This window comes from Panicum virgatum, chromosome 3K (assembly GCF_016808335.1).
Source record: "Panicum virgatum strain AP13 chromosome 3K, P.virgatum_v5, whole genome shotgun sequence".
NCBI lineage: Eukaryota > Viridiplantae > Streptophyta > Magnoliopsida > Poales > Poaceae > Panicum > Panicum virgatum.
The window spans coordinates 41,405,425-41,419,294 of NC_053138.1; the positions used below are offsets into that span (position 1 = coordinate 41,405,425).

At 43.0% G+C, this 13,870-nt stretch overlaps 1 protein-coding gene and 1 long non-coding RNA gene across 2 annotated transcripts; one reads left to right on the forward strand and one right to left on the reverse strand.

The window, feature by feature from the left end:
• Positions 1-3,705: 3,705 nt before the first annotated feature.
• Positions 3,706-8,203, forward strand: LOC120699194 (probable glycerol-3-phosphate acyltransferase 3). The gene is made up of 2 exons (XM_039983083.1): positions 3,706-4,521; positions 6,948-8,203. Exons 1-2 carry the CDS (start codon positions 3,793-3,795, stop codon positions 7,842-7,844), a joined length of 1,626 nt encoding a protein of 541 aa, XP_039839017.1. The 5' UTR covers positions 3,706-3,792; the 3' UTR covers positions 7,845-8,203.
• Positions 8,204-12,640: 4,437 nt separating this feature from the next.
• On the reverse strand, positions 12,641-13,458 carry LOC120701461. Its single transcript, XR_005686109.1, has 3 exons — positions 13,195-13,458; positions 12,923-13,114; positions 12,641-12,754 (listed from the first exon to the last, which is right to left on the reverse strand). It is a non-coding gene; the product is annotated as an uncharacterized LOC120701461 (long non-coding RNA).
• Between the last annotated feature and the right edge of the window lie 412 nt (positions 13,459-13,870).

Here is a 13,870-nt window from a genome sequence, read left to right on the forward strand (position 1 = left end):
GAAGCTGCTCTCGGTCTACACTTCGGTTTTGTTTGCAAGTGCAGGCAGCTGTGGGCAGCTCGGCAAGCTGGCAACCCAGCAGCAAAGCAGTGCACCAGGTGAGCAGCTTAGCTTGTTTCTTAAATGGTTTAGATCCCGTGTACATGACTTCTTAAATTAATGTTGAGCTTAACTTGTTGCTTGCCGACTTGCATGCACTGTTAAATCAATTGCTGTTAGCTCATACTTGTTAGCTTTTTGCATGCTTAATCAAGTAATTTAGTTGGTCTTGCACTTGACTAGCTCTAGTATTTTTGATGTGTCTTTTGATCGACCTTCGGGACAAGCTTTGCTTTAGCCTGTTTTGAGCTTTGCTATTTATTGTTGAATCCTTGTATGCTCATTGAAAAAATCTCTTTTGAAGGTCTATTTGGAAAAGCTTTTTCGACGTTTGGTAAATCGTTGCTTCCACTTTGAGTTGCGTCTTGCTCGAGTAGATTGCTATTCACTTGCTTCCACTTTGCGTCGAGCTTTTTGTAACTGTTTCTAAGATGAGCTTATCACGAGTTGGTTTGTGTCATCTTGACGGTAAGATGAAAGACCGGATTGAAATTGAAACATAGGCCTTGTTCTCGTCGAGGAGAATTTTTCAAGGGCTCCCATTCACTCCCCCCTCTGATCGCTCGTCCCGGTCCATCATATTACCTCCCCCGAAACCCTATTATTCCATGCCCAGTCGGCTAGGGCTAAAAATCGCGGCTACCACCTTCTGAGAGGCCACAAATTCCAAAACCCTAGTCGACCTGGATCTGGACTCCCTACTCCTACTCGGACAACAAGAAGCCACCGATTCTTGGGAGGCCCTACCAACCAACCAAACCAATCCCGACTGAGGATACGAAGACTAACTCCCTCACGATTCCACCCTGACTATTAGAACCACCCCCCAGAGTCTATTTGAAAAGCACGTACAACCAAACAACAAGAGCTCCAAACGGGCAACGAACTCCCCTTCCAAGAAGGAACGCCTCTACCACCTCCACAAGAAGAGATCCAATGCACCAAAGACCTCGAGCGGGAAGTCCTCAGAATAACTACGGCAAATGGTCTGTGTTGGTCCAAGATTGCTTCGAGCAAGCCCTCCGCAAGCGCTGCCCATGGCACCCAAGCGGCAGACACTGCATTCGAGTGCCGCAGGTCCGGCCCTAGGGGGGGGGGGGGGGGGGGGCAAGAGGGGCGACCGCCCTGGGCCCCTACAATCCAAGGGCCCCAAAATCCAGGTATATTATGTATGTATATATAGGTATAACTACAGCGCTAAGACAGATAAGTGAAAGTAAGATTAATAATTTAGACAACTGCTGATTATTTGTTTCTATTTCATTAAGCTAATCTAATAACTAGCCTATATAATAGTTGGCTTTGTAGGTGGAGTGTACCATTGATAATTGATTCATCTTTCTTCTCTCATTCTCTCACCAAGTTTACTGTAGTCCATGTTATAGCTGGTTGAGAGCATGATGTAAACTTGTGGCCCACTTCTCTTCTCTCTCCCCTTCTCTCCCCTCTAACTTAGCATAAATATAATGTGGCATTCCATTTAGCCCACCTAAATTACTTTATAATACTTGCTCTAAATAAAATGACTTGTCATGCAAGGTTCCTTGCGACTGGTGACTCCTTGCAACTCCACGTGCGCCACGCTATGCCATCTCCCCGTTCTTTGTGATCGAATTACCTAACATTGATTAACATCCGCATTGGATGAGATTACACAATCCACATCCACACGACCACATTAGAGGCTCCACACCTCTAGTGCTCCGTGCAAGAACGACGCCGCCGCCGCAGCAGCGACTTCACGACTGTATTGTGCCAGGACTGTGCGTGACTCCCGCTAGCATCTGTGTGTTGACGTCCTGCGAGTCATGCTTTGCTAGGCAGTGTCGAGACAACTGTCGAACACTCTCGCATGCACTAGATTTCAAATTTTACTTGCTATTTGTTTTTGAATTTTCAAGTTTCAAGAAGTATATGTGTGATATTGATTTATATCTTAATTTATGAATTTGCATATAGAGTTGCTAGAACATATTTTTATCATAATATCATATATAATAATACTAATTTCTTTACATAAATATATTTCGTTTGTATCTAGCTTATTGGTAAAAATTTATATATATAATTAGTATCGCTATTCTTTAGAAGGCCCCGACTCTAATCCCTCGCCCCGGGTCCCCAAATCCTCAAGACCGGCATAGTGCCGCAATCTACGCAAGGCTCTGGGGTACCATCAACTTTGTGTTCGTTTACTTTATAAGGCCGTGCCATGATTGTGTGAAACATTGATTGTCCATATTCCAATTGGAATTCCAATTAATATGTCTGGATTCCGATTAGAATTAGGATAGACGGTCCAAGGAAACATTATTTGACAAATAGTATATATATATAATACTCCCTCCGTTCCAAATTATAAGTCATTTCAAGAATTTTGGAGAGTCAAAGTTTTTTAAATTTGACCAAATTTATATGACAAGATAATAATATTTATGATACCAATTAAGTATCATTAGATTCTTTGTTAGCTATATTTTTATAGTGCACGTATTTGATGTCATAAATTTTTATATTTCTCTCTATAATTTTGGTCAAACTTTGAGATGATTTGATTCTCCAAGATTCTTGGAATGACTTATAATTTGGAATGGAGGGAGTATACAAATATAGATATAGATATACACAAAATTTTAATTCAAAATAATGGCGCATGTAACCTTGTTCGGCGCGCAGATGCAGCGTACCGTTTGTGGCTGATCTCGGAGGAGCCGCCAGGTGTTCATTCTGCCCCCTTAATCAAATAGTCTGAACACGCACACGCGGTGCCGTGGATGCACAAGCATGTATATTAAAATATTTCTAGAGGACATGAAGAGGGAAGCTTGGAAGGTTCCACGAACTGGAAGTCAGGCTGCTGTGGCGTCGAGAGATGGGAGACGACAGATACGGCAGCAGGACGGCGAATGAGTTAGATGCGTTAGGCCACCAAGACGACATGGTTCAGCTATTCCCATCCGACCCATCCCACAAGCTAATTAACCGAATCACGCAGGAACGCGCTCGCGCTATGGTATTGGTAGCCAGCCCTCAGCTGTCAGCTCCCCTGCAGGAATTCCCGTCCCTACTGATGGGATATAGTAATATAAATATAATTATGATTTGCTTCGCTAGTGTCAAACAAGAAAGTGACAGTCAGAGTCAGATATTCGATCCACCGCGTTCGTTTAATGTAGTCCAGAGTCAAAAGCGAACGGTTTTATTACGTGTTATTGTAGTGTATCCAGGGTCAGGGATCAGCAAATCACTTCAGTTTCGTCGTTAGGGTGAGGGACTGTATACAGGAATTATACACTTCACAACAATGTTGAGTTAGTTGTCTAAACATGACATGCATCAAATCAGTTCGGCAGCAATTATTAACGCGCGCGGAGACCTCGATCGATGGCTTTGAAGCCGCTGCACATGCATGGCTTTGTTATCTGGACATGTCACTGACATAGGCTTTCTTGACAACCATGGCATGTCTGTCTACATTCGTTCCCTTGTCATTCGGCAGCGGGGCTAGGTATTCTCTTATTCGCGCCCCAACCCCACCCAACATCGGCCAAGTCAAACTCCAAGCGCTTCGTTTCCTATAGCTATATATAAGTAGAAGCCTCCCGTACCCGATCGAAGAAGCCTCACAAGTCACAACCAAAACCAACAAGGCCAAAACGACAAGCGCATCACTCGGGACGCTGCTTAACGTACATGATAGCCATGGCGAAGAAGCCTTCCGCCCTCCCCAGGTCCTTCCTGTCCCTCCGCCGCCTCCTCCGGCGAAGCATCTCGGGGCGGCACTACCGCCGCACCATGTCGTCGGCGACGGGGATTAAGGCGGCTCCAGCACAAGACAAGCTGAAAGACCGGACGGTGCTGGTCGACGTGGAGGGATGGCTCCTGCGCTCGCCGCTCTCCACCTTTCCTTACTTCATGATCATCGCCGTCGAGGCCGGCAGCTTCCTCCGCGGCCTCCTCCTCCTGCTGGTATACCCGGTCCTGTGCCTCCTGGCCCTCATCGGCCTTGACCTGCGCCTCGAGGCCTTGGTCATGGTGTCCCTCTTCGGGCTGAGGGAGAGAGAGGTGGCCAGGGTTTCCAAGGCGGTGCTACCCAAGTTCTTCCTGGAAGACGTGACCATGGAGGGCCTCGAAGCTTTTAAGAAGGCGGGCACCGTCGTTGCGGTGACCACGGCGCTCCCAAGGGTCATGGTGGAGGGCTTCCTCAAGGAGTACCTCGGCGTCCATGCCATCATCGGGCGGGAGGTCGCCGTGGCAGCTGGCTGTTACGTTGGTTTCTTGGAGGAGGAGCACGCGGGCATGGAGAGGGTTGGAGCCTTCCTCGAGGAAATGGAGGAGACGAGGAGCAAAGGTGATGGAGCTGTGGGACTTCTTGGTGCAGTCGGCAGGCCGGTGCACCACGTGGTCTCGCGCTATTGCAAGGTGATATGAGCCTTTGTTAATTTATTACTCTACGTATATAGATAGTTTTGTTGTGCAAAAAGGTTACTTTTTTTTTGCCGTGGGCCAACGTGGTACATAGCAAACTTTGCCATGTACCCGAGAAACGACCCACGGCAAACAGTCTCTTTACCGGCTGTTGTTTGCCGTGTGCCGCACATGGCGAAGTGTTTGCCCTGAGTATTTCGGCCTTTGCCATGTCCTGCTTTTGGCGTAGTGATGCAAGAACTTTGCTGCTTATAACCTTGTAATAAACGATAAAAACGAGCGAGAGGTCATTCTGGAAATACGATGATAAACATTATGTACAGTACGGTAGCTGAAATGTTTCCTCTGGACTTACTGTAGCTATATGCTAGAGGAATTGCACATTTGTATGTGATTATTAAGCTATGCCACCAGTTAATTCCATGACTAAAGTTTTAAGTCCGTGAGATGAAGATTAATATTAAAACTTAAGCGATTGACTCAGACTAATAAACACACAAAATACATTTTTTTAATAATCATCGTCGTAATTTGTGAGGTGAGGTTTATACTGATATTGTGAAAAAAATAAATGGAATGTTCCATATTAGCTTCTATCTATAATAGTGGGAATAATGGATCATTAAACTAGGATTATTTTAATTATGAGTATGGTGCACATAGTATATATTGAGTATATGGTGATGCGAACAACAACAATTGCAACTTGTATGGACTTCGACCATATGTTAATTAAGAAGTTACCTATTATCAAGAAATCATAACTTTAATTTTGTAAATAAGAAAAGTAGAAACCACCTCTTACAACAGTGTGAAATGCTCATAGAAGTATGGTGACATCCAAGGCGTAAGCCTTGGTGGCTGCTTTTACATATGACCACCCTCTTTATGCAAATTTCAATGGAATGTCATAGAAGTGTTATGAGCATTAAATATTATGTTACATCAGCAAATTTGCTGACATGGCTGAGTCATTTATAAGAAGAGAGGATGGGGAGTTTCATGAGATATGATGAAAGAGTAATGTCATCACCATGATGCTCCTCCGCCACAATTACCAAGTTTTCAATCTTGATAACTGTGCGATAACACTCCTTGCCGAGACTAGCTTTATAGTCATGGTACGGTACTTCAGGCCTGTTTGGTTACTTGAGGCTTCTTATAAGCCTATAAGCCTCTCACATGGGGAGGTTTATAATAAGCCTAAATAGGTGTTTGGTTGTATGCGTTTATAATAAGCCTCCGTAGTAGCTAATGAGCCCTGTGACCCTTATTAATATCCTCTTTAGTAGCTGAATGAATAGGGTTGTGGAAGGGTAGAGGTTGGAAAGTGATGTTCTCTTGGTGGGGTCCACAGAAAAATCTCAATGCAACCCTTAAAGGGATTTATGGGCTTATGGAGAGGTTTATAATAAGCCTCACCTTTAAACCTAGGTGTTCGAATGAAATGGGGCTTATTTGGGGCTTACAACAATTCTAGCGGACCCTTTAACTTTAAATATATAGTCCCCTATCTTAAATTTAGAGGGTTAAATAAAAAAGTTACAGTTAAGCAGACCCCCTACTCGACCCTCTATTTGGGAAGGTCTCTTAATCTTCTTATCCACCCCCAATTCCTAGGGGTCCGTAGGGAGTCCTCTGTTAAAAATTAGAATTAAAAACTCTAGAGTTGAAGTAAATTTGGCTGCCCTAAAAACTAGAGGCAGCCCCATTTATAAAGCATCAAGTAACCAAGCAAACACCCCCTTGGCCTCGCCCCAAGTTTAGGCGTAAGCTTGGATTCACTGCAGTCACTACTAGAAAAGAGGCTATAGGCACCGGTTGTAGAGGGCCTAAGGTAACGATTTTTGAACCGGTACCTTGAAACTGGGACCTTTGGCCATGGTCATCAGTACTGGGTAAAAAAACCGGTGCCTAAGGCTATCTTTGATAGTATTATTCCGTATGCTAGTATTATTTTTTTAATGCCAGTCCTTTCTTTATGAAAACAAGCCAACGCAAAGTATATTCCGTATGAGAGTTGCAGTTATGAGAACTATATTTAAAGTACAGGTAGCTAGGGTAAACAAGACTTTGGAGATTGCTTGTCCCAAGGAATGAGTAGGCGATGTTTGGTTTGAACTTGGAGCACATAGGATAAATTCCACGCTCCGGATCTGTGAGGCATGCATGCGATTCTTAGTTGAAGTTAGGTGGCAACGATTACCAACCTATATTCATGTGCCGTGTAGAGTTGATGTAAGTTAGATTTTCAATCAGAGAATATAATCGTTGCAGTTCCTCTTAATAATAAAAAGTACATTATATTATATTCTAGTATTATTCGAAAGTTAACAAATTCCAGCCCTCAGTTAAAACGGAAATCTGGGAATTTGTATTCTTCAATCAAAATGTACTAATCCACAATCGTCTGGTTACAGGAGACCTATGTCATAAGCGAAGCCGACAAGAAGGCGTGGCAGCCATTGCCGAGGGACAAGTACCCCAACAAGTTGGTCTTCCACGACGGCCGCCTCGCCTTCAGGCCGACCTTCTTCGCGGCGCTCGCCATGTACACCTACCTCCCCTTGGGAATCTTCCTCGCCGCCTTACGCTGCCTCGCATTTGGCGTGCTACCCTACCGCGTCTCTGTCCCGCTGGCCGCGGCCACCGGCATGCGCTCCCGCCTTGTCGCCGGCCCGTCCCCGGACGCCAGCAGAGAGAAAAACAAGGTAGGTGGGCGCCTCTACGTCTGCAACCACCGCACCCTCCTCGACCCGATCACAGTCGCTGCAGGCCTGAACAAGCCCGTGACGGCGGTGACGTATAGCGTGAGCCCGGTCTCAGAGCTGCTCGCACCCATCCGCACGGCGCGACTTACGCGGGACCGGGACGAGGACCGCCGGCGCATGGAGGCGTTGCTGGCGCGCGGCGACCTCGTGGTGTGCCCGGAAGGCACGACGTGCCGCGAGCCCTACCTGCTCCGGTTCAGCCCTCTGTTCGCCGAGCTCACCGGCGAGGTGACCCCCGTCGCTCTCGACACCCGCGTCGACATGTTCTACGGCACGTCCACCAAGCCCGGGGACAAGTGGCTTGACCCGTTCTACTTCATGATGAACTCGCAGCCGGAGTACCGCGTCGAGTTTCTGGAGCGCGTGGCCACCGCCCCCGCCGAAGGCGAGGCTGGCGGACATGGCCACAGTATCCAAGCGGCCAACCAGGTGCAGCTCGTGCTTGGCGAGGCACTAGGATTCGAGCTCACCGGGCTCACGAGGAAGGACAAGTACATGATGCTGGCTGGGAATGAAGGTGTCGTGTCGGGTGGCGCCAAGAAGTAGGTGTGCTGTTTATTACGGCGGGAACATGCAGGTTACGTTGTGCTGTTACTAATGCGTGATTAAGAGTGTGGTATATTATTTATTTATTTATTTCCTCCTTTCTTCTTAAACATAGGTCAGTCTGTCTGTATATGTGGACACACACACACACACACACACACACACACACACACACACACACACACACACACACACAACACACACACACTTTTTAGTTTATGCGTGAAAATTCTTGTACATGTTGAAAATAAAGAAGAAAAAAGATTGCAAATATAGTTTGGATCGTCCACGCTCACCCAAACAGTTTAATTTATTAACCATGCCCATTGTGAGGCAATATATTTGAGGCAATATTGCCACCGTGTATTCCTTTTCCTTAAGCATACAATATCTATCTTTAGTTATACTTTCCAAATTATTGGTCGTTTGACTTTTTGACCCGACCTCAAGTCTGACCCCTCGACTCATTCAAAAATTTATGCAAAATATTAATTCTTTTGTTATGGCTTGCTTTATCAATACAAGTTTTTTAAAAATGACTAAATTTGACTATATTTGCACAATTTTTTTTGAATAAGATGAGTTATTAAAGTTGGGATTAAACAAGTCAAGGAGTATGTTTTACATTTTTCTTGCGATATCCGCAATGCTATTATAGACACTTATATTAGTTGGCGCGCGAGCGCTGCTAGCACATAGTAACAAACAAACATACTACTCTTAATACTTTTGCTTTAGCTTATTATGTTCCCTGCCGTGAACGGACATTATCTACTCTAAGCGACGTCTCTATGGAACACGAGTGCTCGCTGGCAACGATAGCAGCGAATGGCGAGCCAGCTCTAGTTGGAACCACATGGACCCATTTATGTCCTCTCATTTATCATCTTTTCATTTTTTCAGTTTTGATTTTTTTTCTGCGACATGAGCAAGACGCTAACATTGCATTTTTTGATAAGTTGGGATGTCTCTGTTGAGCTTCTGTATGCACAAATATCTCAGAATTCTAATACCATAAGCTCTGTGTTCATGTTCTTTTGTGTATGGAGTCAAAATGTTCTCAATATATGTTCTCCAAGTCTACAGACTTATAGTTTAAATATTTATTATTTTAAAGTTAGATATGTAGATAAGTATCTAACCAATATGTATGAATTTTCTGATTTAGTTAAAAGTTTCTAACATGTGCTTATAAAGTTTTGGACCTACGGAGCACAAAATTGGAAATGTGCTAGTACAAATTTCCTGCAGTCAGGAGCGAATCCAGCAGCCAAGTCAAGAGGGGGCTCACTCTCCATTCTCTTCTTCATTCTTTCATCCTAAAAATGGAGGGGCGCTTAGGGGGGTATCCATGGATCTTGGGAAGATAGAGGGGGCTTGATCCCCACTAGCACCCCATGTAGATCCGCCCCAGCCTGCAGCTGAACTACAAAATTTTGGATCTGGGTGTATAAAGTTTATAATGTGATAGTATAAATTTACAATGTGCTAGTAGAAAGTTCATAAATTCGGAGTCAAAGCTAAGAATTGCAAAGTTTTTGAATCCTTGGAATGTTTGAAACATGTTAATGTAAACTCCTGAATTTATTAAACTACAAATTTCTGGAGATAGTTTTTGCAAAATATTTTCAACTAGTGTCTTCAAAGTTCTTGAATTCAAAGTGCAAAGTTACCAAATTTTGAATGCAAAGTTTTTCACATGATGTTGAAAGCTGGACATGTCAAAAGTTTTGAATATATCGTTTGTAATATTTTCATATCCAATGTTCAAGATTTTAGATGTTTACTTAAAGGTTTGAAATGTACAAAGTTATTTGTACAAAGTTTTTCATTTGATGGAAGAGAAAATAGTTAAAGTTTTTAATATATGCTTATAAAGTTTTGTATATAGGAGTACAAAGTCTGTAACATGCTAGTACATAATTCTTGGACGCACGAGTGTTAAGTTTTGGAATTGCAAAGTTTCAAATTTAGGTGTACAAAGTTTATAATGTGTGATTTTAGAATGTTCATAAATTTGGATAAAAATTATTTATATTTTTTGTGCTAATGACACAAGCTTTTTTCGTATTGAGTCAAAATGCTCTGAATATATGTTTTTAAGTCTATGGACTTATAGATTTACCCCTAAGATAAATTTACTTAAAAGTTTCTAACATGTGCTTATAAATTTTTGGACCCATGGAGGATAAAGTTTTGTAATGTGCTAGTATAAATTTTTCTGCTATGATTGAAAAGTTTGTTACTAAACATTTTGGAACCAGGTGTCTAAAGTTTATAATATAATAAGTAGAAGTTTTCAATAGTTTTGTACAAAGTTCATAAATTCGGAGTTAAAGTTAAGAATTATAAAGTTTTTTTGGATCCTTAAAATATTTTGAAACATGCCAACAGAAACTCTTTAATTTATTAAACTACAAATTTTAGAGTTAATTTTGAATTTTTTAACTAGTGTATTAAAAGTTCCTAAATTCAAAGTGCAATGTTACCAAAATTTGAATGTAAAGTTTTTTTAAATGATTTTGAAAGCTGGACTTTGTCAAAAATTTTAAATATAGCATTTGAAAGTTTTTCATATCCAATCTCAAGATTTTAGACGTTTACTTAAAAGTATGGAATGTACATATTTATTTATATGAAATTTCTAATTTACCCTTAGATAAAATTTTACTTAAAAGTCTCTTTTATATGCTTATGATGTTTTGGACCCACGGAGCATAAAATTTTGAAATGTGCTAGTATAAATTGTACAATGTACTTGATTTTAGTGTTTTTGGATTTTTATAAAGATATAGACTTCGGTGCAGAAAGTTTGAAAATATGTTAGTAGAATTTTTTTAAGTGCAAGGTTTGAATTATAGTTTTCAAATATCCATATATAAAGGTTTAAATTTATTGTCTTGATTTAGTGTATAAAGTCTTGGAATTACAAAGTTGTGAACTCTGATGTAAAAAGTTTGAAAACATGTTAGTACAAAGTTTTTTTGTTTTTTTGGGTGCAAGTTTTGAATTAACTTTTTGCATTTTGGAGTACGAATTTGTATATCTACAAATACAATGTTCGATATATGCTAGTAGTAAGTTTCAGATATAGGAGTGGAAAGTTTTGGTATGCGTATTTTAAAATGTTTGATATATGTCTTCAAAAATTTTTGAATGCTACACCAAATTTAAAGGTTTTCTATACGTAATTTCAAAGTTATTCTATGAGCAGCACAATGGTTTGGATATGAGAGTACAATGTTTACAATGTGCATATGCTAGTAGAAAGTTCTGAAATTTGATGGGTGAAGTTTGGAAATACAAAGAATTAAAGTTCCATATACCCGCTACAAAGTTCTAAATATACGATTTCAAAGTATTTTTTGAATTTCAGATAGATAGGGTTTTGATATGTATAAAGTATTTAATATTATATATGATTCCAAAGTATTTTTTATTCTTATTCATCGGGGGTTTTTTATTCAATTATATGGATGATAAGAATATTTTCTCTATGATACTTTTACCTTGATATAGATGTGAAAGCAATTTCCCCGCCTGTGTACTACCCACCTGATAAAGGAGAAAAGATAAGCACCAAGAACACTTCTGAGTTAACTTCAAAGTATCGTGTATTAGGAAATAAGGAAGCTAGACAGAGGAATGGGGAAGCAGTAAACACGTGCACTGCTAGCTTATATGTATGTGCCTGTAGATGTTTCCAACGTTGTTCGCCGCTAGCTCGCCACAGCGAACGCTCGCCCACTAGTGGATAGAGGGAGGTGGATCAGGAAGGAACACAAATATAAGGCATTTGCATTAATTGGCTCCACCACTGGACATTGTTAAATAGTCGGCCCATGCAGCGGCCAGTGGCAGCCATAAGTGGGCACGGCACGTATGGCGGGCTGGTTTAGTTGGGAGTTTGGTTGCTCCTCCCAGAGATAGCCCACAGGTATAAGAGCATCTCCAATACACTCGCCAACTATATTTAGACGGGTAAAAGAAAGAAAAAGAGTAGAAACTGGCATATAAGAGCCTCGCTATCGACGTCCGCTCGCAATACCGCTCGGAATCCGTCGCCCCTCGCTAAGCATATTTGTCGCGGCCTCCCCTCCCATAGAGCTCCTTCCCGCACTCACTACGGGAGACCCCCCTTTGCCGTGTGCCCCCTGGCACACGGTAAAGCCCCAAAAGCCCACGGCAAACGCTTTGCCGTGTGCCGCACACGACAAAGCAACCAGATATCGGCAAAACCGGCCTTTGCCGTGTGCTATATATCGGGCACACGGCAAAGGGTTTGCCGTGTGCCACCCTCGACCCACGGAAAAATAAAGTATCCAGCGAGGAACGATGACGTGGCCAACCATTTGCCGTGTGCCCTGCAGATGTGGCACACGGCAAAGTTCAAATCTTTGCCGTGTGCCATAGTTTTTGTACACGGCAAAGATTGGCACCTTTGCTGTGTGCCATGGTTTTTGCACACGGCAAAGGTGCCAGAACTATTTTTTTGTTTGATTATTACGTATATGGTACCCCCAGAAAATCATATATATCATAATGATTATTCCATGTATCCGAATAAGCATCACATGCATTTGATACACACATACAAATAAAGTCTTGTTTCGTTCATCGGCAACCACAAGTACTGGTCGAGTTCATACAAGTCAAGTTCAAACAAATCCATAAAAGTGGTACAAAGCAAGTCCATACAATATAACTCACGGGCCCGACGGCGGTGGCGGCGGTGGCGGGTGCTGCGGCCACATCTGCGGGGGCGGCCATGTAGGCGTCTGCGACCAACCTGGTTGCTGCTGAATCCAAGCCACCCATTGAGGCGGTGGCCACACAAACTGCTGAGGCTGCTGCACCTGAGGCGAGAAGTCAGGATTCACTGGCCCATCATTGGATGCCGCCGACTGATTCTGCACATAAGCGAATATATATTGAGTTACATAAGAATGAAACTACAAGCATTAGCCTAAGTTCTAAGTCATTGTAGATGTATCATAAGATATTATTTTTAAGTAAATCTAGGTTAATGCTAAGTCACTAAGACATTCCGAAACTCGATAGGAGTCAAAACCACTTACGGTAGGAGGAGTTTCTGCACGACGAACAAGTGGGGCCGGAGGGAATTGTGAAGGCGAAACACCCATCGCCGAGCCCAGGCTTTGCATAAATGTTAAAGCTTGATCCAATTTTTGCTGGATGTCGTCCTGCTCGGCCCTCCACCTCTCCTCTGCCGCCTCCTGCCGTGCTTGGAAGGCTGCTTCCATCTGGGCCTAAAGGATTTGATCCCATGGTTAGAATTCAAAGCGAACATATGTAAAAATGGAGGAACGACGGATGAAATAGAAATAACCTTGACAGCCTCAATCTGAATCTATGTAGTGTCTGGCCGTGGGCGTATGGCAGGGCTTGAGCTGGTACTCCTGGCTCGAATCTGCGAGAGAGTGGGAGTAGTCGCCGTGTCGACTAAGCTGTCGCCAAACCAGTACCGTCCATGCTTCTTGCCTCCTCCCGCCCTCATGACGACTTCTCCATCAATGGGCTCATTGATCGCATCAAACTCCGGCCCATGAACTTCTTGTGCCATCGAGGTGTACCCACTAAGGCGCCTGTGGACGCTTGCGTTGCTGTACATTTCGGGCGGATCTTGCGGGTTGAAGGTGACATCGGACGTCGCCTTTCCTTTGTGGGCCAAACAGTATGCCTGGACTTGGGTGCAAGGCACACCACCATGTGACGCCGCAACTGCGAAAAAAGGAGCGAAGGCCTTTTTCACATGCTCACCTAGGGCTCGACGGCGAGCGAGGCGGGGGTGCGTGTGTCGGTGCAGGTGCCACAGCTCAACAAGATGGCGTATACCACTAGTGCAGTATGTGAGGTCAATTTCACTATCTTTTTCCTTTGATTTCATGCAAATAGAAAAATACAGCTATATTATCCATACACATTTGCATCAATTGCAATGAAATGACAAAGAAATGGCCAAAAAAAATCACCAGCATAGAGGCGGGAGGAGGTCAGCGGGCGCC